The 23,034-nt window shown below is 40.7% G+C and overlaps 1 protein-coding gene across 1 annotated transcript in view; it reads right to left on the reverse strand.

Moving 5' to 3' along the window:
• The window catches only part of AOAH (acyloxyacyl hydrolase), a 74,525-nt gene that overhangs the window by 25,464 nt on the left and 26,027 nt on the right, over positions 1 to 23,034 (reverse strand). The window contains exons 6-14 of the mRNA XM_066321938.1: positions 20,352 to 20,411; positions 14,961 to 15,031; positions 13,658 to 13,718; positions 13,082 to 13,152; positions 12,527 to 12,575; positions 12,143 to 12,191; positions 10,939 to 11,033; positions 3,846 to 3,937; positions 1,788 to 1,870 (exon numbers count right to left, since the gene is read on the reverse strand). Of these exons, the coding sequence (XP_066178035.1) occupies positions 1,788 to 1,870; positions 3,846 to 3,937; positions 10,939 to 11,033; positions 12,143 to 12,191; positions 12,527 to 12,575; positions 13,082 to 13,152; positions 13,658 to 13,718; positions 14,961 to 15,031; positions 20,352 to 20,411 (631 nt within the window). The remainder of the gene's footprint in view (positions 1 to 1,787; positions 1,871 to 3,845; positions 3,938 to 10,938; positions 11,034 to 12,142; positions 12,192 to 12,526; positions 12,576 to 13,081; positions 13,153 to 13,657; positions 13,719 to 14,960; positions 15,032 to 20,351; positions 20,412 to 23,034) is intronic.

The following is a 23,034-nucleotide window of genomic DNA, read 5'->3' on the forward strand; positions in this document are numbered from 1 at the left end:
TTATATGTATCTGTTTGTTGGAGGTGGAGGGCTGGGCAGATCCTTTTTGATCTCATTTTTTTCAGGAAATTCCAACAATTTAATAAGTTTCTAAGTAGTTCCAGAGGCAGCAGGGCTCCTCATTTGTAGCCAGCATGAATCATCTGCTGGAAAGGAAGAACATCCTATATAGCCAAATTATCTACCCGAGGAAAATAAATTTTCCCAAGCTTCTGCAGCCAGTTTTCTAAAGCATGAAAATTAATTAAATACAATAGAAACAAAAAGGCATAATCACAGCATAATCAAGTGTCTTTTAAACCTGCTGTTAGAGATATCAGCTAATCAAAGACACAAAAGCTGACATCATAAACCTCAATTTATAAGGAAGACTACTGTCAGACTACTGTCACCCCTTCACACAACCCAGGGTTTCTAGTTTGCTTTCATTGCTCTGATTTAAGGTTTTCATTCCTTGATAGTAATTTTTTTTTCTTTTTTTTTTTAATTTTTTTTTGGTTTTTATTTTTTGTTGCTGTTGGGTTTTTTTTTTTTTTTTTTTTTTTTTTTTTTTTTTTTTTTTAAGATTAATGAAAAGCCATATTCTTGTACTGGAACTGTCCTTCAGTTTAAACCATTCCTCCCTCTCTGTGGTGTTTATGCCTCAAAGGAATTCAAAATGGTAATACCTTTTAATTAATGCTTTGCTCAGATGTCAACATGTCATATCATCCCTTCAGAAGTCTCCTTTGCCCTAATCCTCCCCCAAACCTTGCCCTGTATCCCTGTCAAGGTCAGTTGTCCCTGGATAAATAGGACCAAAATCTGAGGTCTTATCAGGACTAGTGTGAGGAAGGACTATCTCCCTGTCTCTAGAGAAAATGCCATGCATGATGCATCTTGCAACCTTCTTACTCTCTTTCCTCTTCTACCCTACACTCTTGATGGTTTCTTGGAATTTCTCTTTGCACCCCAATGGCTCTGCCCCTCCACCACCTCTGACTGATGGGCCACTAGTTTACAGAAAAGTCTTATCATGACTTCTGTCGTGCATGTTTTTTTCAATGGTATTTGCTGCAATTCCTGCCACTGCTGTTCCCAAGCTCCTCTAAATTATTCCTGTGTAAGGATGTGTCCCACTCCAGGATGGTTAATACTTTGCAATTTAGCATCATTCACAGAAAGCCATCAAGTGTGTGCCTTGGTCTTTGCTCTAAGGTCACCACTCCAAAGGTTAAGCAGCATTAGCCTCAGGAGAGGTGCAGGAGGGACACGGCTTCACTCTCAAACCAACTGCTCTTCCCTGCTTAGCTGCTTCTCTACCCACTACTTATTTTTTGTATTAATCTTCCTCTTCCTCACTGCGCACTGGGGCACCATCCAAGACGCTTTCCTTAATTCTTGGCAGATCAGGTCTGCTGCATATTTATATGCATATTGTATACATATATATTTATTTGGGTTTTTTTAATAGAAAGAGGATGTGTGCCAGCCCTACAAAATAAATTAATCAAAATCCAACAGTGTAAAGTTTTGTCCTGTCTTTGTCCCCTCAGTGTTGAATTTTGTTTATGTTTTTGATTACTTATTAAAAATCTGTTCTGAGAACCCATTAAGATGCCAGCACCACTGGGTTAAACAAGGGCTGAGTTAAGGGAGTGCAGTCCTTTATTTTTCCTTAAGAAATGCATGCAACAAGAAGGGGGTACTCTTTGTTCTTGACAGATGTTCATTAATTCAGTATCAATTATCAGCACCAGCAATGTTAAAAATAATAATAATAAAAAAGTTTTAAAAAGTTAACATACCGTTTTGGGAAATGTTCTGCAAGTCTCTGTGATTACAGCGATTTCTCTTGCGTAAACGTAGATACAGAGAGTCTGTCCACCCTCTGAAATAAATGGAGAAAATGCAAACTGCTAAAGTCATATGATAGTGATGAAAATACACCTGATATTAAAAATGCAATGTGTTCTTGTCTCTGAAAAATTCAGTACCCCAGTTTTGTATATGCTTCTATTTCCCTATCTCTCTTTTTTGGTGGTCATAAATCCTTTTAATCTTGAACAGGGTGGCCTAAAATAAAGCAAAGATATCTGCTCAGAAACTATAAATCAATGAAGAGTTTCTCTGACATTGTTCCATCCAGGAACAGTGCTTTTATCCTGGTCTTTCAGATAAGGTGTTTACAAACCTTTTTGTTATACATCATTTATCAAAACAATTTTGTTGGTTGTTCACAAATTGACTTTTCAATTGGTTGTTATGGAACAGTAAATAAAAGAGAAGAAATATTGGCAGGGCAATCATTTCCCAACATCATAAATCTTGGACAGATTAATCTGAAAACAGATTATGTTTGACTGTTATAAGTTCTCTCCTTTATTTTGCACTGTTGAGAAAAATGAAAAAAACCCCAAGCAAACAAACAAACAAACAAACAAAACCCAAACAAATGAAAAGGATAACAGCCCAAAGGGTGATGAGGAGACCAAACTCCCAGCCATGAGTACACTCATTTCTATAATTTCTATCTGGCCTGCAGCTGTTTGTTGGTTTGTTGTTTTCCTTTTCTTTTTTTTTTTTTTTTTTTTTCTTTTTTTTCAGGAGTAGAAGAGATTAAAAACTGGACACTGTACCAAACCTTGTCACTGACAACTTCAGTTCTAAGGGTCAGTTCTAAGCTCTGATCACTTGTGAGCTTCAGATTCTCTGGAGCCCAGACAATCTGTGTGCTGAGAGGCAGGGCATTGAAACAGATTTTTAAACATCAGTTTTGCTATGGCTCTGACAGAGAAGGCTGCATATCTCTGTTGGTTTGTCAAGTAGTAAACTGCCTTAAAGCAGATACTTTGTGGATGTAGCTGAGGCTGAGAGACTGGATTTTGCACAGGGAGGAAAAAGGAAACAAAAAGTCCAAGTATACGGTGCAACAGATTATTTTCCTGGAAAAAAAAATGTTCTGCCAGCTTTTAAATTCTGCTGGTAGAAAGCCTCTTCAGGCTTGACCCATGCTTGGTTTGGCATTCAGCTGTATTCCTGACCTATCTTGACCTAGACATAAGAAATAAAAAAATATCTGAAACTTAGGTCAGACCAGGCACTGGCTGATGAGTTTATTCTACAGTTCTTGCAGGATTCAAAGGCGTCTTAATGCTGGCCAGAGAGATGTTTAATAAAAAGATTTTTTTTTTAACTTCACAGTTACAACTGCAGGCATTTCAAGGTGTTTTGTGTTTGGACTTTATTTTCCTTCCCTTCTGGCAGAGACTTAGTTTTTTTCATCTATCCCTGCAACCTTCCCCATCCACATGAGCCAAACTAACACAGCAAATTAGGTCACAGACTCTTTCAAATTCTCCTTTTGCTATTTCCCTCTAAATGTGTTTAAAAAAAAAGATGTGGGAGGGGGAGAAGAAAGATTTCCCCCCAGTAGGGAACACTATGAAACAGCTGTGGGGTACCATTTATTCCACTGTTTCAGCAGCAAAAAGGAAACATGAGGAGGAGAGGAAGATTTAAATCAAACATAAGAAAAGAGGCTGATTTTTGTTACTTTCTCCTTCCTCTGAATTTTGTAAAAAAACTAGTTCATCTTTTATTTCTTTGGGGGTTTTCTCCTTCTAAATTGAAGTTTGACTGGTTCTAAAACCTACCCTGAATTTCAGGAAATCTTGCTTATATATTTAAAATCTATATTTTAAATATCCTAGATCCAGGGTTGATCTTGGTTTTAGAAAGAGCAGATGCAGAGTTGAATAGGATTTTTCTCTTTCCTTTCAAGCACTGTTTTGGTTTTTTTCTTTGCTGTACTCTGAGAGACCTAGAGACTTGCTCTGACTTGGTCACCGTGTGTGTTGGCTTACCCGATGGTGGAATTCAGAAACCCAGTGATCTCTGAGAACTGGGGCCAATCAAGCTCATCACTGAAAGCCATGGGGAGATTAGCAAACGATTTCTGAAAGAGAAATTTTTAAATCAACTCGATTTCACCCTTACAGACATCAAATCCTCTTAGAAAATTTGAATACTTCTCAGCTACAGCATTAGCCAGACAGCAGCAATTGTAACTACTGCTAGTAGTGGTAACTGTGCATGCATATACTTAAAAAGTTGGCTTTTGTAAGAAAGGCATATGAAGAGATGGAGGAAGGAAAAGCAGAGGAGATATCTGAATTGTGGCTCTTGGCACCCTTTTTTAATAAAGAGTGAAAAATTCCTCCTTATGTGAGCATGTACTGCAGGTGCAGACCCCCAAGGCAGCAGCTGACTGCTCCAGCACCCGTCCTGCCCAAAGGTGTGTCAGCCTTGGGCACAGGAAGAGATGACAGCATGATGTTCCCAGAGATGATGGCAAAGGCATAATGTCAAATTCTCTCAAAGCTCCCCTGCCCTCTACAGCAGGATGAGCTGAGAACACTCAGTGAAAACCTCTGAAAACCTCTGCCTGGTCCTCACTTAATTTTGGGGATGGCACTAAGCAACAGTCAGAAAGGCCTCTGAGCACGGCAGGGACAAGGGAGAAAAACACATCATCTGACATAACCTTCCTGTGCAAATACATGCATCCTTTACCCTTCTCTGTTTTGCTGATATTAGTCCCTAATGCTTTTTTTACAGTGCCTGCCCCTGTGAAGCCTCTCTACAGATGCAAGCCATGTTGGACATTCAAAACACAGTGCCATGTTCTTTGTCTTCTGAATGTCCCCAAAATCATGAAAGGTTAGGAAAATAGCTTTGAGAAATTGTGCCATCTCAGAAGGACAGAACATGGAGTAAATTTCCAGCTTCTCCTAGTCTGGGGTATGCTTGCAAAGACAAATGTATAAATCCAGTGTGCTCATAAAGAGGAAAAACTGCTGACGAGAAAGGTAATAACCAAAAGAAGGTCAAAACATAAAATCAGAGAACCTACAGCCTGGTTTAATCCATATAATTTATTAGCTTCATTTTCTCTTCAAGCAATTGTGGGGTTTCCTTAAGACCTCAGTGCTATAAACAACAAGCAGGCGGGTAATTCTTTATCCAGGAGGGTCAGAGTAAGTGAGGAGCTAGAGGAGAGCTAAATCTTGTGCTGCTCACCAAGTTCTAATTCCCAGAACATTTTTGTTTAGGTGAATGGGAGCTATACTTGAGGATATGGGTTTAGTATGTGTCTAAGGATTTTGACTGTAAGAGGATGGAGGGAGATGCAGGAAAAAGGGAGGAAAGGCAAGTAAAGGGGGGGTTGTGAGGGACAGGAAATCCTGAAGCCATGCTCTGAGCAGTCTAATGCACAGCAGATGCCAGTTTACAGCATGTAACAGCACATTTGACCCACTTACAGTACATCTGCATTAGTTACCGAGGTGAAAAGGGGCCTGTCTAAATGATCTTTCAGTTTGTTCTCTTTCTGTCTCTCACATACATACATGTGTCCTTGTGTGTATGTGTACACACATATAAAAAGAAAAAAAATAAGTTTTTTTTTACCGCTGCAGGGAAAATTCAAATTTGCTTTCTTCAAATCTGTTAATTTTGTGTGCAAACAAGAACTTAATCCAAGGGCACAGCTATGAGCAGAAGTGGAGGGATACAGCATAACTTGGCTCTTTGCAATATTTTCCTCCTCTCAGGTTTGTGTTAGAGGTGAGAAAAACAGTCACCTAGCACAGAAAAAAACCTGCAGATATGATCTCTTAGAAGTGACACATATATTAGAGTATAAAAGAGGTAAGAATTATTTAATACTTTTTAAACCAATAGTTTTAAGAACAATTCTCTCACTATTTCCCATTGGCATTCCAAAACAATATCTTCCTTGGACAAGTCCCAGTAATTTTTAACTGTATGGATTTTTCCCCCTGCAAACTTGGCTTAAATATGAATTTGCCAGAACTTACTTGAGCTGCAAATTGATTTGAAGAGGAACATTTGAGCCTAAAATTATAGTTGCATTTGAAAACTGCATATACATTTAGCATTGACACTATTCCAACAAAGCACTTAAGGGTCAGACTTTTGAAGATGTTTCAGGTCCAAAGGGTGAAGATGAGTAGTTAATGGAAAATTCAGAAGAATGCTGAACCTTAAACTCTGCATTGATGTAGTCTGGAAAGTACAGCCTAACAGACTGTGTTGTTTAGTCTCAGATGGAAATGTGTCCCACTCTAGAGGTGCAACTGTGTTGACTTTTAGCATAAAACTCTCTTGAGCACAGCCTTGTTTAAATACCATTCTCTAGACTATTCTGGCTGAGAAACCTACTTCAGCCCACGTGCCAGATTTCAGCAGAGAATCAGTAGGAAATTATTCCAGCCTAGCTTCAAATGCCATATTTTAGCCTCAAATGCTTTAGATGGGTCTCATTTCAGTGAACAACCTGCTCTCTTAGCTGTGTCCTGCCTTGAAGCATGGGGCAGCCCAAGCCACGGCTGATGCTAAACACACACATGCCAAGCTGTGCTTAAATGGAAGAAGGTTCAGAGTTGCTGTGGCAAGAGATTTTCAAAATCAGAATACAGAAGGGCACTGGAAACCTAACATCCATACAAGCCTTCAGAAATGTCAGTCCTGAAAAATCTGAAATCATTGTGGTATACCTTAATTTGAAGGAAAATTTGGTATTTCTTTTTATAAAGATTTTGATGCTGTTCACATCCTGGTGAGAGTGTTAAGTACCACAGACAACTTTATTATTCTAAGTATACAAATAAGCAAACCTTAAGCTCTTGAGAAAAGCATAGCCTATCTTTTTAAAAAGCACAAATAGCATTTATGCTCTGTAAAGCTGCAAGGGTCAGAGGTTTGAAATTAGCAAAACTGTTACCTTCTTTCCCACAAAATGCAAAATCTTAATCATGACAGTACTAGCTTGGAGAAACCTGCCTGCATCTCATTGGATCTGGAAGAATGCTAGATAATGTTTTTAAAAAGAATTTCATACATCGAACTCCTGTTTTTTTCTAGTGGTAAAAAAAAAAAAAGGGAAGTCAATGGGATAAGTGTGGGCAACCAAGTATCTACTGGACTATGGATAAATGTAGGATTTATTTTTCTCTTTATTCATCAACAAAATAGAGATTCAACAGTTTTAAATTGCATCTTTCTAGAAAGGGTATAATTTCCATCACATTTATAAATATAGTGCTTTTACCTCAAAATAAAAATGTCTCTAAAATGAGATATGCAAGTTGCTTCTATTCCAGACATACAACAGAAAAATGCTGTAATTAGTAGCTATTTGGAAGTCAATTGTAAGCAGATGGACAGAGCAGCAGGAGCACAATATCCATTGCTAGACATACCAGTGTTTTCGACATTAGCTTTCTGAAAAAACATCTACCTCAAAAAACCCCCCAGTACTTCTGCTTTGTTAAACCTTATAAAGTGCATGTCCACTGCATTGCACTTCATTTTTAGTGTCCAAATTTTCAGGTTAGAGGGATGAACATTCAGCTCAATTCTTGCTGAAACTCTTAAAAGGAAAGTCTGGCAAACCCAAGGGCTATTGATAACCAGAAAGCCAAAATAAGGTTGACTCAACCCCTTCTTAGAGATGTATAATTCTCTTTGTGTAAGGTACCCATGACTTCCCCTATATAGGAAAGAGTGGTGGGGTTTTTTGTGGTTTTGTTTGTTTGATTGTTTGTTTCAGCTGTAGAAATAGCATGCCTGAGCTGCAGGTTTCAAAGATGTTTCCACCTCATAATGGGTATTTTCCACACTGAGTAATGTCTCCGTGTGCTCTTTGTGGGAAGAACATACTCTGAGAGGGATGCTAACTGTGTTATGTGACTGGCTGCTAGGTAAAAGCTTTGGAAGTAGCACTGGAGAACAAGAGTGCCCCCTCTGATAGCATGCCAGAGGACTTGATATGGGAGAAGTGAATGATGCAACTGGAGGCATGTCATTCAACATGAGATGTATAACAGAAGCACGTCCCCCTGTACCAGACTACACTGGGGATTATGACCCTTACAGGGCAAAGCTAAGAGGGCAAAAAGTTCCTCATTAGCCCAGGAAACCCAAAATGCAATGTATAGCATCTCCCAACAATGCTTTTCAAGTAAATGGTATGGACATACTCATTCCAAAGCTGCTCAGCCCAAATATTCATCTTGTCACCCCTGTGTTGAATATCCAGCTACCCAAACAATATCCTGGGTGAATTTCTCAATCACATTCTCTTCCTTTCCTTACTCGTCATAACCTCTCCTTTGCAATGTAGACTACAGTCAGCAATATCAGGGAAAACAACCATTCTGCAGAGCCTCTTAATGAGATAGCATCTCTCCTGAAAAATTATTTCTGAACTTAATTAGCTTTAAAACTGGAATTAACAACTGCCACTGATGTGGTGCTGATTAGCAGTGGGCCCACAGCATTGTTAGCAAATGTAAATTTTACTTTACACTTGTATGTATAAGCACTTGTACATGTAAACATGTAAAAGGATAAATAGGGATAAAAATATGTGAAATGGAGAAAGCATATAAAATGAATATGTAAAAATATAGAAAAACATTGAAGTATTAAAATAGTACATTGAATAAATCGGAACTAACAGGTACACAACTTTTTCCTGTACACATGATAAAAAATCTGGATGTGGCAGGGATGAGGAACTGCAATTTGAAATTCCATGTAGAGGTTTGAGATTCTATTGAAATGGAAATTAAATCTTTGAACTTAGCCTAGTATTGACTGTGGATAAAACCATTTAACAAACTAATATTTTTATGTGTCTTATAAGAAACATTGGCAGAATCAAAGACAAAGTGTCTTAAGTTAGCACACGGGAACAGTAGGTATACAAAGCTGATGCTTTATCTTCTCCTCTCCAAGGCCTAACTTCAAATTCTTGCTGTGGTCCCAGATTAAAGATGTTTCCTGTAAGATTAGGACATAGACTCTCTGCACTCTCTCTCATCACAAAACCATTGGATGTCCTTCAAAATTCTCCTTGAGGGGAGCCTTGCACTGAAAAATCATCTAAGCCAGTTAATTTGCTAATTAAGCCTAGAGATGAAGGCTATTTACCAGTGGCATTTAATACAACACAAGAGGCGATAGTACTGCACCTTCACAACCCCAAGGCAGTTAGATTGCTGCTGTTGACATTTTTCACAGAGAAAGCAAGACAGAGAGGACAAGGAAAAGGAAGAGGCAGTGATAAATTCTGAATTAGTTCAGAAATGGTATTGCTACCACTTTTGTGCTCAGGTGACAACTTTTGCACTCATGGTGAGCTAGCTCCAAATTAAGTAACTTTTTACTTTCGCTAGAGTTTAATCAAAGATAATAGTTTTTATAAAATTGAGATCTCTGCAGGTCTGCATCAATATTTAACTGATTTTTTTTGCCAGGTTGGTAGGAGAGCTTGGAAATAGACCTAGAAGAGCATGTCTCCTATCCCTCACATATATTTTTAGAGCCTTGCACAGAGTGCAGCAGTTCACTCCCCATGCAAGCTGCTCTACACTTATCAGACAGTACCAAAGAGCCTCCAAAACCCACTTTTGTAATCCTCACTCCAGCTCCCGACCTTGAAGCTTGTGCCTTGGTATGCTATTAGCAGACCTTGACCCACTCAGCTGGTGGATCAGCAAGCTTCAAGCAAGAGAAATTCTTTCTAAATCTTCATTAGAGTGATAATAAAATGCTGACATGGTCTAAAACTGGTCTTGCCTACATGGCTCTACTACTAGTGTTACTGTCAGAATCATCATTGCCATCAGTATTATGATCATCTTTATTAGATGAGATAATCTCAATTATCATTAGTGCTAATTTATTATGTTCCTCATCAGCTCTGTCATCAGTGTCATTCATCTAATTGTTGCTCATAACCATTTAACAAAGAAAAACAACGGCTGATCTGCAACATTTAAATCAGCTCCGGGAGCAAAAGTGGAAAAAAGCCCATGAAACTCTCAGACCTCCCACAGCACTTCATCTACTAACAGTCTGGAAAAAGAACTGTTCTCCAGAAAATGTCTGTAACCTTATTCTACAGACACCAGTGGATGAGTAGAAGGTGTTCATCAGAAAAGGTGGGCAATGATGATCTATCTCCCCACCCTTGTGCAACAGACGTTGTGCAGAGAAGGTCAAGCTGCAGTCCTCCCTGGCTAGGGACTGACATCACTTCAGGATAGGAAACAATAGTGAAGGTCAGGAACATATAATTTATGCAAAACTGCAGTTTGCTGGAATGATCTTTTCCTCTCAATTATTTCATTACATGCCAGTGAACTGCAACAGGCTCAGTATAGTTCACAGTCAAGTGCATTTTGTTCTTTTTTGAAAGTAGGAAATGCTGGGATACCACCCAAGGATAGACATCAGTGTAGCAGTGATATTTTATAGTCACAGGAACTCTTCCCTCGAGGACAAATCTATTATAAATACTTGGATGACCCTCAAACACCTGGGAATGCATTTGTTCCACAATTCTCAAAAACAGAACACTGGAGTTATGAGACCTATTTCACATATGCCACAGGACGAGGGAAAACAATCCAGGGCACGTCATTTCAACACCACATTCCTAGAGCAGAAATTCCCCAGCTGAGAGCAGGGTCACTTCTGCAAACACCCTCACAGCAAGGAGCCATCCCAACCAGCCAGCTAATGGCAGGTCTGATCCCACAGACAGCACGGGTCTCCTTGAGCCGCAGGCACGTGCATGGAAAGCCAGATGTCCTGGTTTGTGTCTCTGGCACAACACTGGGACACTGCAGCCAAACTCTGCCCTGACCAAATTGCACAGATGTCAGAGGAGCAGCAGTAGCTCAAGGCTGTGCTTTTTTATCTTCATAGGAGCAGACGCGGGAGGGGGCTGGTGCACGTGAGACCATAACTACAAATCTCAGTGCAGTGAAGCATTTTGCACTTGTATCCCCTTGGCAACCTGCAGCACAGCAGAGAAAGCAAATGGCCATCAGTGGTTTTGGGAAGCTGGGCGTGACTCCTCACCGCTGACATCTGCGTGACGGTCATCCACTCAGGAGGGATGTGGAAGTGAGCGCCGGCCGAGTCTCCCAAGAGCACGACCCCTTTCGAGTCTGCACCTGATGGATGCATTTTGTTAGTCACGTGGGCAGAGGGAGCAAACTGAGAAAGAGAACAATGCTCAAAGAGGAACAGCAGTAGCAGCTGATGGAGTCACAGAGTGACTGACAACGCTGCTCTTCACGTGGCTTAAATGTTCAGACACTGCAATAGGATTTTCACTCCATCTGCAGCAGGAACCATCTAACAGGGATTTGCCAACAACCCTAGAGAAACAACTGGGGACTGGGCATGAAAAAAGGAGGACATCTTGCTAATTGGAAAAGAATCCTGGTTGTATTCAAATTGTGTGTTATTTCAGCAGAGGTTCTGCTGTGCAGACAGTGTTTATTTTTACTATCCATAGATTATGCATTAAAAAGTACTTAAACATTTAGGGAAATCGGATTACTCAGAAAATTGCTCAAAGCTTCTTATAACAGAACTGGGTGGTGGATGTGCTACTCCTATGAATGTTTCTGCTAGAACAATCTGTCTGGTTTATAATTAATGTCGCTTAACATTTGTAGATTAGCCTTTCATCTAAAAATGTTGAGGATTCTTGCCAGGCAATGGTTCATCCCCAGGATACTGCTTTCAGTGTAAGGTGAGGTGAATGGCAACTGCAGTCACTGCTGGTTTGTGAGGCTTTTATTTGTGCAATGTGGACACCCAGGCACCCACCCACAGCATGGTCAGGGAGATCAGCTGATGCCATCATCCCTTCAAGGCCTTCTCTGGAAAAAAATGTATGTATTTATGGCAAGAGGTAAAACTGGACAAATGCAAATGTTAAGCTGCTTCCCTAAATCTCAAAGCCATTACTCTGGATTAGTCTTCAGGCACCAGAGAAGATGCAGAGGTGATATCTTAGTTGGCTGCTGTCCCCAATCTATATGTTCAACTTCATTACTGAACTGACTTTTAACAGGAATTTATCAGCAGCTTGTGTTTTTCAAGTTTCATCTTTACCCATTGTCAAGATTAAAAAAACTCAATAATTTTACTTTTCTCATGATGTTATAAAGCCTGTTGTTGTTCCCTTGCCTTGTGAATGTTGAAAATATTGAAACATTTATGAAATTAATATTAAGATACATGGTTTCTTCTATTGACTCTAATGATTTACCTTTGCAGAATTTCTCCTCGTAGGGAATTCCATCTTTTGGATCCACACCCTGTTGGAGAAGAGAAAGGTAACAGTAACTATCTAGCACCTGAAAAGTGGCAGTGCAAAACAGAGGTTGAGAATTTAGTTATTATTGAATGTTTGCCTGCAGGAGGCACTACATCATAATAATGATTTTTTCCAATATATTACCTTAATAAGTATATGTACATTTAAATTAATCATATGAGCTATAATTTAAACAATCATAAGCATCAATAAACAAGCTTAGTATCAGCTAATAAAACCAGAATAAATAAAAAAGAAACATTTGCAAACTAAATCAAAGACTAAAGAGGACAAAAGAGAAGCAGTAATCGGGAAGGTGCAACTTCATTTACTTACCCATATGCCATTGCAGTTAGAGTCACTTTTTGCATCCCAATTATCAGGACTAAAATGGAGACACAAAAGGATAAGCAATGTCATAAAAAAACCCTGGAAAATCAGATCCCCAGTTTCATTCTTCACCAAGATTAAAAAGGAATAAGAAATTCCTTTCTGCATGGGAGGGTGGGGTTTTCCCCCCTTTGGCTCTGGGAGAGGCTATTTTTCCTACCAAAACGCAAACACAAAATGCAATATTAATTTAAAGTTAATACTGAAAGTTGCTGAATGAAACTTATCCTTTCAGCCAGTGGCATGGTTTCCCTGCCCACCTCTGGTTTGTCTGACCAATCTTAGGTGCAGGTGCTTCAGAGAAAGGAAAGAAATGTGTGCACCACCCCTGCAAATAAGTCCCATCGCTGGTCTTGATCATCCCCTCTTGTCTCCCTCACAGTGAAATCAAGCAACAAGCAGTGATGTGCTGTCTAAGAGTATGGTCAAAAGAAAATCTGGAGCTCATTCTTCTCAAAGCCACAATTAATAAGAAGCCTTTAAAATAATTAAAATCTTTACCGCCTGCCCGGGTACACAGTTGTGTTTTTGTCATTGCAGTCTCTGCCTCGCCAGTGATAGCCTCTCAGTGTCTAAAGGCCAGGAGAAACACACAGATAGGACAGCCATTATTACTCTTGCACTTTTAATTTAAAATATCTAAAATGAGAATCTAATTAAAGGTGTAGGAATAAAACCCAGTAAACAGGTTGTATTCTAGAGTCCATTTGCTAAGTTTTAATAAGTGACACCTAGCATGCTTTGGTGCGGAAATGAGACAAGTTGGCAATTTATTTTTTTGTTTAGTATGACTTTACTTCACCTCTTATTAATTCAGTAAACAACCACTCAGCAGCAGAGCAATTTGCTTCTGCAGGGAGCACAGCTTTAGTGTGCATTTCCCCAGGTGGCACACATGAATGATTGCTTTTTCATCCAGGAAAAAACCCAACATTTTATAACAAAAAAACCTTCCATTCATTTTATTCCTATACCTATTTTCACATGAATGGATAAGGCTTTGCAGAAAGTAGGAGGAATCCCAGAGACATCCTCATTATCAAGGGATTACTGTGCCAAAGGAAAGGCTTTGCTTACTGGGAAAGTACTAAATTTATCTCCATCAAAATCTTCAAAAGGCAGTTTATTTCTTAGAACACTGTAAAAAACAAAAACAAAACCCGTAGTGTTAGCATATGGAAGGGAATCTATTAAGAAGGTAAAAAACACAGTGAAGTATACAGAACAGATAATAACTGGAATGATATTCACTATTCAGTTGTGGCTCTGTGCTTGTATTTCAGCAAAGTGATCCTGCCCAAAAGAGCAAATTCTGTGTTTCAGTATCTGCTGACTGAGCTCTGGAGGTGAGGCTGATGGATTCCTGTATGGCTTCAATGTCAAACCTGCAGTCTCTAAAACAAACTAGGACAACAAATATGTGGTAAAAGTTTGGGATTTTTTTTTTCCTAGCTACAGAAAGAGGAAAGTAAAAAACCAAAGACAGTGAGAGAGAGAGTGCATAAGGGAGAGATCAGAATATCTGAGTTGAACACATGCAATCCAATATATGATACACAATTTCATTCCCACTTCCACTGTCTGAACTCATTGGGCTCAAACTCAGCTTATGTGTCCTCACTAGCATTTCAAAAGACACTTGCAAGATTTTTCATGCCAATCAACCCATTCCAACCAAACTCCTGATATTTGCAGTTTCAATTAAATGAGCAGAAATAGGTGAGCAAGTTAGTCTTGGCAGTTGAATCAGTCAAATATACAGCTGATAATCCTTATTCTTAGACCTGCTTGAGTATTCCTCCAAGTCACTGGAGTATATTGACAAATATGCTTTACGAATTGCAAAAGATCATGTCCATTAAAAACTGACTGAAAGCCAGTGTTGTCATGAGTTGTTTTTTTCTAAATGACATCCACCTGACTTTCTCAAACATCTTGGGATTGTTCTGTGCTTCACAACTGACATTAAATTTGAGTTCCTCACAGAGTTATGCAGGTGCTGGTGGCCTTCCTGCATTGAGACATGGGCACCACAACTGAGTGGACAAATGAAATGAAGAGGTTTCTTAGGGTCAGAAAATCTCAGGAGAAAAGTGGCTTCCTCTTGGAGATGTCACATCTGTGAGTGTGTCACGTATTTGAGCTGGGGGACGTGCTAAAATTGAGCAAATGGCTTAAGCACTAGAACAACCACAAGGATTCCTGTGGAGACTCTTACCTAAACTCTGTGCAAGCTCCTTCTGTACTACCTAGACAGTAGTTTTATAAAGGAAACCAACATAAGTATAGTATGGGAAGCTCTGATAGCTAAGGATGACTTTCAAAAGAAGCAAATTTACCGTGTTCTGTTTCTGGTTAAGGACTGAAAATGTATACATACTATTTAATCTTCTCACACAGGTTAGCCAGAAGAGGAAATACACATACACTTGAGAACCCCATGAAGGTTTTCTGGAGAGGAAGAAAAATAAAAGTAGATGGATGCATTAGTTCACAGAGGGTAGCTTGGGATATTTAGTGTAATTTAATTACAGAGCTAAACAGTGTATTTTCTGCCTAGAAACATCCAAAAACTCCAAAAACAAATGATGGCAGTAAGTATGCTACATGCCAGAGGATTTAGACCTGACACAGCAGTCAAGGATTAAGGCTGAGCATTATACAAACCAACTGTTCTTGTTTTCAAAGACCTGTAAAACTCAAAAAGGAAAGAAAAAGTTCTAGTCTTCCTTTCTCTCTGTCTTCTCTCATGTAATCTCTTTTCTTCATTCTTTGTAAAAATTACCATTCCCAAATTTGGTAAACATTGTGGCACCTGACAAAACTAGTGAAAACCACAGACTTGGAGCCATGAGTCTGGTTTCTACATGCCAAAGGCCAGGGACAGCTCCAAGAAGAGGAGATATGAGAGGATCCAGACTGTGCATAGAATACCCTTGATTTTTTAAATGAGATTTTTTTACCTAGAAATCTAGATTTTATTTTGGCCAAACTTGTAAGATATAAAACAGCAGCTTCTATAAAAACTCTCTCAACTTTAGTAGCCTGGGGCCAATACAGTTGATGTTCCAGGTAGCCAGGAAGCTTCAGAAGCTGAAAGAGGACTTCAAATGAATTGTATTGCCTGGGCAACTAATCCCACAAACATACTGCTCCTGTGGCTTCTCTGTAAGTTCAGTTGGTCTTGAAACACTGAGGGTGCTCAAGTGGTCTCTAAATGCAGAGGGCTAATTGGTTCACAGCCTAATTCTCTGTATTCACCGAGGCTACATTTACCATGTAAATATGGAGCAGATGAGCAGATGGGCATCCTTATAACTTTATGCAAAGAAGGGTAATTGTTTATACAGACACAGCACTTAAAAGCTTTGTCCTTGGACCAATTGCCTTGTGTTACATACTTTATACACACACACACAAAAAAGAGTAAGGTAGTCCTCAACCTAATGGTATTACAACCCATGCCCAACGTGAAACAGGAGGTTGGCTGCAGCTCAGGAGAGGCCAATGGAAGGTTATTACACACCATGTAACACAGCTCTGAGGGACAAAGGGGAATGTGGAGGCAGCACAGCAAGGCAGTGAGGCCAAGGAGAGTAGGGCATTGCCTTGCAGCTCCAGAAAAGGTGTTTGCTTGGACAGGTAACAAAGGGCGATGGAGATAAGGGTCTCACACTGCTCAGAGCAGGAGGTCAGGCACAGAAACGTGCCACAGCCAGGATTTCACTGTGGAGAGGAGAGCTGGGGTAGTGGAGAGCCTGTAGAAATATACCAGCCAACATTTGTGCTGGTGGCTGAAGTGACCATGCAGCAAGGTGAAGATGAAAAAGAGTGGTACCTTTTTTAGGTACCACTGAAAAGGAGGAGGAGGCGAGATCTGCAGTGGAGTAGGAGCTGTAACAGTGCACTTTCTGAAGAAGGCAAAAGTGAAATCAAGGAGAAAAGAAAAAGGAAGGTCAGGGAGACAAGAAACATGCAAAAAAAGCCACCAATTAACTTCCCTCAGCTCTGTCCAACACACTCAAATGATAAAGCTTTAGTCACACTGGCTTGGTGGGGGAGGAGGTACTGGTGGAGCAAAAGGAGAAACCAGAACACAACCACAGAAGTGGGGAGGAAAAGCCAAAAGCTGCCAGGAAGTGGGCCCTTTCCTTAGGCTGAAAGACCAACCTCATCCCAGTGCTGCACCTCCAGTTGCCCTCTGCACTTCCCCATCCCTCTGCGCCTCTTGAATACCAAGCCCCTGGCTGCCTTAGAGCTGTGTGCTGCAGCGTGGCTGGGACACAAGCCTCCTTTTTGCTCTGTGTGTATGGTCAGCTGGGCAGAGAGCATGGGAAGTGCACAGACAGGATGCCAGCTTTTCTCAAAGAGATTTGCAAACCTATATATACTTCCTGGAAAGAGGAAAGAAATCACTTCTACCCCTCCTTCGCTTAAGACTAATCCTGCCAACAGAAGCACCAGAGGCTCTTTAAGCCTTCCATCAGGCTAAAATTTGCAGGGTCTTCATCTGAGCTGTCAGCTTTTCACTTCAGCCTAAATCACAGTATGCAAAGCCTTCGAAGTTAAGGCACCTGGAGCCAAAACGGCACCAGAAAGACAAACTACAGGGCTTGCAGAAAATAAACACATAAATAAAACCTCCTTTTATTCTGCTCACAGGCTGTGCTAGAAGTTTACCTTTTGCTGTAAACAGAATAATATCCTTGCTGCCTTTTCCTCTGTTAGTCTTTTGAAAATTCTTGCTGACTAGCTCTCCATTGATTTCAGAGGAAGGTTATTCTGCAGTCCCAAAGACAGCCCAGCTTTGGTGGAGTGGATGCATGAGGATGACCTAGCATTGCTCTGGGTGTTGCTGAAGACCAGCTGCAGCAACATTCCAAAGCCCAGCAGCCTCTGGCTCCACAGCCTTTGTATTCCCACAGCAGGTGGGACAGTGAGATCTGGAGGTAATGCTTTAGCTCTGCTTGGTGCTGTGCAGGAGCATGGATCATCTACTCTTTGAGGGTATCTTGGGCTACTCTCAAAAGGCAAGGAATATAGGGATAAAAAAAGAGGGAATCTTTGTGTGAACAGGCACTATTAGGTCTTTCCCAGAAGAGACAGGCTACAGTTGCAGCACAAATTGTTGACAGAAGATGGATTACTTGCTCCTGTGCAACACGAGTGGGTGGGCAGGAGATCAGCTTATGTCTTCTCTGTCTCCCTCTCTGGGCTCCCTCCATGGCTTCCCACTTGTCCCACTACCAGGCTGTGACTTGCAGGGACCCTGTAGTCATGACAGGATTGTACAAATGATGCCTGCTCTCATTAAATGCCAGAGCTCTAATCACCATTCTTTCATTGCTATTGCTCAAAGATGCCCCTTAGTATCTTCTCCACCCACAAGAAAATTTAATACTAGAGGTGCTCACAGTGATTGATAACACTAATATCCTATTCATTGCCTGTTAACTTTCCCTAATGACATTTCTGTAATTATTTTAATTGGTTTTACTAACAAGAATAACAATGAGCCCCTAATGCTTGTTGGTGTTTGGTTTAAGCCAGTGCCTTACAGATGGCTTACTCTTTTTAATGAACAGAGACATTTGTTAGAATTTTTTGGAGTTGTAGCCACTTTCACTGCATCTCTACATCTGCTGAATACCTTTTCTTTTTCTTAAGCTCATAATGGTCCCAAGAAGTTCCAAGTAAATGTGAAATCCTGGGATCCAGATGGATCTCCCATTCTCATTACAACAGCCACCATTGCATCTCTTTTTTTATGCAGTCACACACAGCTGCCGTGCCAAGATGGGGACAGTTAACTTGCAAGAACTTCTTCAGATGGCTTTCCCCAAACATACAATGCAACAAAAGCAACCAAAAGAGCAGATATGGAAAGAATTAACAGATCTAATTTGACATTTTGGTCTAGCAGAGGCCAGAGCATGAAAGAGGCCAGAGAAATGTTTTTCTTTCTTCACTGATGAGAATGCAGGGATGTCCTACCACAGCTGGGGTGTTTCTGGTTCCTCACCCTCACACTCAGCCAAGTAATCTTCTCCCCAAGCAGTGAGAGCACCTCAGCTCTCACTAAGGTGAATCTGCCTGTGCAGGTAACAGATCGTGATTTGGCAGCCTTGAGACTGGGCAGATGATTTCCTTACTATTTCATCACATGCTGCTGCTCTGGGATACATGGCTTATGCAAGCATGATTCACACTGTGTTCCCTCCTGGAGAGTCTCCTTTGTGTTTCTTACTGCATTGTTTTTCTGGATCTGAAAATAACTTCAGTCTAGGTGAATGGGAAAATTGCAAGCTGAAGTAATGCCTCTAGAAATGTTATTTTCTATTTTCCAGGCTGAAAATAAGTTTCAGACAAGGTCATTACAGGAAGCACACTAGGAATAACTGCAGGAGAGGCCTGAGCAAGCACATGATACCTGTTTTAATTTGAGCTGGCCCTGCATTGTGCAGGAGGTTTGGAAATACATTGAAACCCAACTGTGACCTTTCTGCTTCCAGTCTGTTTGTCCTTCCTGCTGGTAAACAGGCAGCTAGGAGCAGGAAGGGGCAATGGACATTGAGAAAGATATTGGGGTATTGAGCAGTTTTGAGGATATAGGAATGTAAAGGCAAAATAGGAAAGCCTATTGCGCCCACAGACTGATGCCAACCCTGCCACTCTACCCAGGACAGCCTGAAAGGGTGTGGCACACCCAGCCCAAGAAAGTGGGATGTGGCTGGCCATGTGAGGGACACAGCCCAATATGCCAAGGGTATAGCACATCCAAGGAAGCAAAGGAATTGTGTCTCGAGGGGCAGCACCCCTGTGCCAGCCCCTCTCCAGCCCCATGCCTATGCCCAATCTTCAGTTCACAGAGAGAACCTGCTTGACTCAGAGCATCTTGTTGCAGGTGTTAACACGAGGACTTGCTCCAGGGAAAAAAGAATTAAAATTTCATGTAATTTGAGTAGAAATTTCAGGCCATCAGTAGCACAGCACAGAATAGGAAGGAAAATGAATAAGAGATCCTGCTGTTTGCTGTTCTGCGGGAGTTGAGGCCTGTCTCTCCAGCACTTTGTTTATTTCCCTAGATTGGCAATTTGGCAATTGCCCAAAGGCTAATCAGACACCTCAATTTTCACTTTTGTGAGTAGCGTCGCAGTAAGGATGCAGGAACAAGAAATATCAATAATTTCTTCACAAACAGTTAAAGCATTTCCTGTGCATTAACTGCCTGAAGACAACTGGAAGCAAGCTCTAGGGCTGAACTGACTCACTTAAGTGAACCTAGCAGAATTAAAGCTGCTACCTTTCTCTGCTACCCTTTAGAAATCCTCTACAAATCTGAAAACTGTTGGAGGCAGAAAGATTTCAAATCTCATTTTTCAAATTTTAGAGGCAAAGGCAGCATCTCATAAATACATGAAAAACACACAGAATTTGCATTCAGGCCATTGCTTGAGTTTCAGATGGCCCCAAGGTGTAGTTGCTCTGCTCTGAGGCAGTGGGTCAGTTCATGTGGCACCGACTTACATATAGCCACATTGTTCATTATTTCTTTTTATGCTCTCCCCATACTTTCATTTTTTTTCCTTTATTTCTCCCTCTCTTTCTTCCAGTGTCACCTGATAGAGCACATCCTGTATCAAGTAGGAGTGAGTCAGCATTCAATTCAATGCTAATCAGGAGGATTCACAGTCAGACAAAACAAACAAGGACTCAGTCCTGATAAAATGCCAGTACAGAGTAAAACAACCTCATGCCATCTATTTCTTACCAGGTCCTTGGAAATCTTCATAATTCTTTTTGCTTTTCTTATTGCAATATTCAGTCCCACCTAGGAGAGCAAGAACAAAATGAAAAACAACCAGGTCAGCCTCACAGTATCTTACCAACTTTTCTCCCCATTTCCTACCGTTTTTTTCTATTTAAATATCAGTCACAGCACAGAAATGATGTATGAGTCCACAAACTCCTCATCAGTTACTTTTTATTGGACTAACAATCAATTATCCAGTCACCTTCTATGAAACTCCAGTTGCAAGAGTTCATTTATTTTGCTCCAGGGCATCATTTATTTCCCAAGAAAAAGTCCAGATCAGCTGAAGAGCTGAAATTCATATCCTGACTGCACTGCATGAGCTGCAGAGGACATACTTCTCTAGTGACTCCTCCTAAAGGAAAACTCATCCATTAGAAGAGTAAAAGAGCATTACTTGTGTAATGTCAGTCTGACTTGCTGTGGGTAACAGCAAGGGTACAGAGGAAACATTTGCTTTTGCATGTGAAGAACTCTTTTTCTGACCCAAAGACAGGGCTCCTGGGAGGTGTTTCAAAGACTTTTATTCCATTTTCAGTCTCATGAGGAGGGTGAGATGGTACAGATGTAACAATTAACGTAATCACAATCAGAAGCCATACTATTTCCTAATTGCAATTCATTGTAAGCATTTTTTGGCCTATCAGCTTTCGCCACACAATGCTACTAATGCTTCTAAGCCAATATTCTAAAAATATCCCACGTGGGTCTTGCCTACAGCACATCTTTCTTTGTTCTATTTCTCCAAAATATCTAGTCTATTTGCAAGGTCATAATTTGAAACTTGTTTCCAGTTCAATCTCTCTCTCAACAATGTCTTCCCTGTTCCATGGCCTTTCTAAGTCAGCACACCTTATCTCAAAGTTTGCATAGAGATGCACAAGACTATTTGAGCCTTCTGTCAGGCTTTCAGAATTCTCTGCAAATCCATCTCCCACAGATAAGGGTTATACTCAGTTGAGGTTCAAAGGTACTTCAGGATGCAGGAAGGTACAAAGCAGGGAACAGAGTTTGGGAGGAAAGTCCCCTGCTTAGGATCCAAGAAAGTTAGCTTTTTATTCTAGAAATACCTGCCCTGGAAAGCAAGTTCTTGCTGACAGTGGCAAGATAGTTTTTCTGCCACTGGGTCCATGCCAGCTTGTACTGAAGAGGGTTTTTGGGATACCTCCATAATGTGGATACTTATATCTTCATAGAGGGAAAGAGTAGTAGAACCATTCCAAGAAGAGGTTTTGGAGAGGCATCAGGTTTGCCATCATAAGGCCATGGGTTACAGATAAGTCAGCTACTAGAGATACACAAATAATTCCTGAAATCCCTTGCACATGAGCTCTTTGAAGGAGCAGAGGAAATTCTGTGCAAAGGGCACCATCCATGAGTGTGGGTAACAGCCAAGGAGCATCTCTGCTGGCAGCAGGACGACAGACATGCCACATGTGGTGCAGCAAGGCTGTGGCCAAATGCACCCTGACAGCTGCTTGCCATGGCCAGGAACTGCCAAACACTGCCATGGTCCTGCACTCCAAGCCTTCCTCAAGGCTCTGCCATTGCAAATACCTCAACAAATACATCTTTGCAGCCCATGTGGTCCACAGCCCTGGGTGCTGCCTGAAGAAATGTTGAGGCATGGGCAATAAGTAGGGGCTGTTTCTGCCTTAAGAAATTTGTCTTGTATCAGCACAGAAAGATGCTGCTTCTGCTGCCACAAGGACTCTTCCCAGTCATGGAGGTGAGGAGATGCCCTAGATATGCTCCTGCCATCCAAAATATTGAACAACTGTTTAACAACTCTGGTGAACAGCACTTCCTAAATTCAGCCGTATCTTTCCGTAAGAAAGGAAGTTCTCACAACTCTAATTTAGGAATTAAAAAAGGAGAGAAGACAGTCAAAGGAGTCAGGTCAAGGAAACACCAGTTCCCCCCTGCTGGTCCACTTTCAATTCAGGACAGTAGTCTTGTGTCTCAGTGATGACAATTCCCATATGTTGTGCTGCTTTTATTAGGCCACCTTTGAAAACTAAGGTGGTAGTAGTGTAACTAAGTGATGGCCTCTGTCCTTCCCCTCAGCACTCAGTATAAGGAAGGCTGAAAACAAAGCCTGTTTGCTCTCTTTCAACAGGAATAACTACTTATCTTCTGTAGGCTTTGAGAATTGGCAAAACCCCCCAACCTTAAAATAAAAAAGGAGATAAAAATAAATTATTTTTGAAAACGTTTCAAATGGAAAAAAAACCTCAAACAGAATATTGCAACACATTAGCACCTGGTTTCTGCTTGGAATTGTTAGTGGGGACAAACTGTTCTGAAAATGATCTGCTATCAGTCCCTCCTACAGCCCAACCTAAGATCAACTGGGTCTGAGGGCTCTGAGGTAAAGTCAGCACAAGTTTATATTTATCTTGACAGAGCTACAGGAACTCAGCAAGGGGGAAAAGAGGGATTGCTTCAGCAAGTGTTATTATTACAGCATTTGGGAAAAAAATGCAAGTGTCCCTCATGTGATGGCACCTTACTGAACAGCGGCGTGCCAGATTAGAATATTAAAGGAGATTTAATTTGTATTTAAAGTAATCATTGCCAGCATTTTTGTGCTGAGGATAAAATTTAGCTTGTCATTATAATTGATTTAGGCAGTGATCAA

The sequence above is a fragment of the Sylvia atricapilla genome, chromosome 1 (assembly GCF_009819655.1).
Source record: "Sylvia atricapilla isolate bSylAtr1 chromosome 1, bSylAtr1.pri, whole genome shotgun sequence".
NCBI lineage: Eukaryota > Metazoa > Chordata > Aves > Passeriformes > Sylviidae > Sylvia > Sylvia atricapilla.